General features: G+C 39.8%; 1 protein-coding gene across 1 annotated transcript in view; it reads right to left on the reverse strand.

The window, feature by feature from the left end:
• mplkip (M-phase specific PLK1 interacting protein) overlaps positions 1-523 on the reverse strand; it is a 1749-nt gene extending 1226 nt beyond the window's left edge. Inside the window, exon 1 of the mRNA XM_031840375.1 lies at positions 144-523. Coding sequence (XP_031696235.1) covers positions 144-488 — 345 coding nt within the window. The 5' untranslated portion in view covers positions 489-523. The remainder of the gene's footprint in view (positions 1-143) is intronic.
• Positions 524-3259: the final 2736 nt, after the last annotated feature.

Genomic DNA, 3259 nt, shown 5'->3' on the forward strand with positions numbered 1-3259 from the left:
TATATATATATATATATATATATATATATATATATATATATATATATATATATATATATGTCTTACTTACACATCGAGGATTTTCACAACTTTTAAATAAAACACGTGCTTCGGTTCTCCCGTTAAATCACATGAAACTTTACCCGGACGTTGTGAGCTGAGGGACTGAAGGACTGAGCCCACCGGAAACCACCTCTGGGCCGCCTCTGTCCTCCGAACCCCCGGGGTCCACTACCGAACCCGGATGGAGAGTCTCCAAACCCCCGGGGTCCACTACCGAACCCGGATGGATAACCGTCCCTGTATCCTCGGTTAAAACCCGTCGACTGGACCGGAGAGTCCGGGGAGTAAGCGGGGCCGCCCCGCGCAGACCCTCCGTAGGGTGAGCGAGCCCCAGGGAAGCCCCAGCAGGAGGCCGGGGAGGGGTACCGTTCAGTCGGCCGCGGAGCTCCGGGACTCCGCTGAGGTCTGACCGGCGCTCGGTACATCGGAGCGGCTAGAAAATAACAAAGAGAGAGAGAGAGAGAGAGAGAGAGAGAGAGAGAGAGAACCGGAAACATAGACGGATCCACTTCCGGTCATGCAGGCTGCAGCGCCGCCCATCGGCCACCAGGGTCATTGCTGAGAACTGAGAGGTCATTTTATTTAATTGTACTGTTGTTAAAACAAAACATTAGCAAACAAACGGAACATAATCAGGTATTACGTTCAAAAGAAATAAATGAACAGCTTTAAGACCGTGAAATAAAAAGTAAGAGTGTGTCACTTGTTAGTACCAGGACCTGGACCAGGTCTCCAGACTATCAGGACTGACAAGCATTCTCACACACATTCACATAGTCGTTGATTAATGAAAATATTACAGAAGTTATACCAAGACACTTTCCATATAGATCAAGTCTAGCCTCCTCTATGATTTACAGAGAATTATAAAAACATAGCCTATTTTCAACCCTTTTTACAATTTCACCCCTATTAAGAAATAGAGGTGAAATCTGATTGGATAAAAGCTCTACTTAAAACAAGCTGCACTGGAAGCAGCGCTGCAGGCTAGAAGCAGAGCAACTGATGAAGACAGTAGCCATGCAATGAGAAAATAAGCTAATGAGAAAAAAAAATAGAATATGTGTATTTATGAAAAATAATTAAATTATAAATTATTATAATGACGGCCCACCACTGGTGGAAATATACAGAGCAGATAAACAGAAGGAGGTCCATTAATACACTACAGGTCAGATGTACATATAATATGGACTTAAGCTGGATCTGACAATGAAAAGAGAAATCAGACCCCTGAAACCAGACTAAGTGTGTATGTCATACCTGCAAACTCATAAGAGGTGAAAAAGGTGACAAGCACCCGAACCCGAAACCCTGTCGGGGGGTGCGGGGCATGCTCCCCTGGGAGATTTAAAATGTAGCATTCTGGTGTACTCTGAGAAGAAAATTAAGTGATAAGACATTTACTTTAAGCAAAAAACAAATTTTTTATTCAGTTATTAATCAGTATTTCAGCTCGAGTTGAACAGCTGTTCAACTCGAGCTGAAAGCTAGTTGCTTTTTTTCAATCAATATTACTATTATTCAGTGTGGCTTTGTAGGACAAAGGCAGTAAAACTGCCTGTGCCAAAGCACACTGTATATAATCCATCGGGCTTAATAATAATAATAACTAGAAAATTTCGCAGGAAATTTTGACAGTGCGGCTTCTACTGCCCGAAGACGTCGCAATACATATACACGCCAGTGTTACCGGTAGTGTCGTTCAGGTTCAATTGAGATAGCGCTACTCTCTTTTCCGCATTTTAGATTCATACTCTTGGATTGAATCTTGTATTTGTGGGGCTTTTATTTTGAAAGGGTGGGACTGGGTGGGTTAGAGACTAGCCATACTTTAACGTAGAAACATGATTCAAAGTTTAAAATGTAGACAAAACGCTGCACTTTATTGAGCCAAATGGACATTTTGATAGCACAGTTTTCATCAAGTCAACGTTTAAGTTTCAGGAACATTTTGGGTCCGTTTCAGATTTTATAATACATGTAGTGTATTAATGAAAAATAATTAAATTATAAAATAGCTATAACTTTGTGATTCTGTCTAGGTCAGCAGAGAAGGCCTTGCAGGCCCTGACAGCCCACCACTGACTTGTGTCTCTCTTTTCTAGTCTCTCCATCACACTTGTTTCATTCATCAACTAAATAATACATTCGAGTCATCGAGGATGCTCTCTTTGAAATGTGGATTAAAAGGAGAAACAACTAATGTTTAAATTAGTGCTGGGCAAGTTAACGCGTTAACGCATTAATTAATTTGCACTGACAATTATATTATCGCGCGTTAACGCAGTTTTTAGCACAAGAACCAGGCAGCTAGTGAACAGCTGTTTGTGTGGCGTTACTTCCTGCTGCCCCCCCCGGGTGACATGCCAGATCCAGAACCGTAAGTCCCTCCTGTCTCACACACATGCGCGCGATCGTCTTGTCACAGGATCAAATGTGACAATATCAAAATACATATTGTTGTGTTTTTAAATAAACATATAAGCATGTGAGAACAAACTGCTCTTAACTGCAACTCTTTATTGGCATAACTTCCTCATGCACGTTACTGCCACGGTACAGACTACAGGTTCCATGCTTCACCTACATTCCCCTGGGTCCTAAGTCCCTCAATGTACAGCTTCTTATCACCCTCTATGTAACAACGTACATAACAAATACCACACGTATTATGGTAATCAGCGTTGCATATGTGTCTGACCAAAATACTAAAAAAAGCAAAAAAAGAAATGATTCATTTAAATTATTGTTTTAGAGTTTTTAAAGTGTTTTTGTTTGAAATATGTATAACTATAAACCTGAACCAGCCCTAACTATCAACCTGAACCAGCATATAATAAGCATATAATTTAGTTATCGCTACTGAGAATTTAACAAACATAAAAAACATGACGTAGATAGGTTTGCAGTTTTCAAGAAGTATATTTCAAATTGCATCTATTACACACATGAAGATAAAGTTGTGAACACTGGCTGAATATCTATTATCAGAATCATTATAACTGTATTATAACTGCTACTGTGTAAAGAGAATACTGCTGTTAAAAATCACCTTATTTGTTTAAAGTGTTTGCAAACCAAATGTTATTGCACTTTTGTTCATATAGCAGTACTTTTAAAATAAAAGTGCGCAATACACTACTTTGAATTCATTATTGAACTTTGCACATAATGCGACTAATCGCAAAAAAAA

The sequence above is a fragment of the Anarrhichthys ocellatus genome, unplaced genomic scaffold, assembly GCF_004355925.1.
Source record: "Anarrhichthys ocellatus isolate YVR2014 unplaced genomic scaffold, GSC_Weel_1.0 scaffold2680, whole genome shotgun sequence".
Classification (NCBI taxonomy): domain Eukaryota; kingdom Metazoa; phylum Chordata; class Actinopteri; order Perciformes; family Anarhichadidae; genus Anarrhichthys; species Anarrhichthys ocellatus.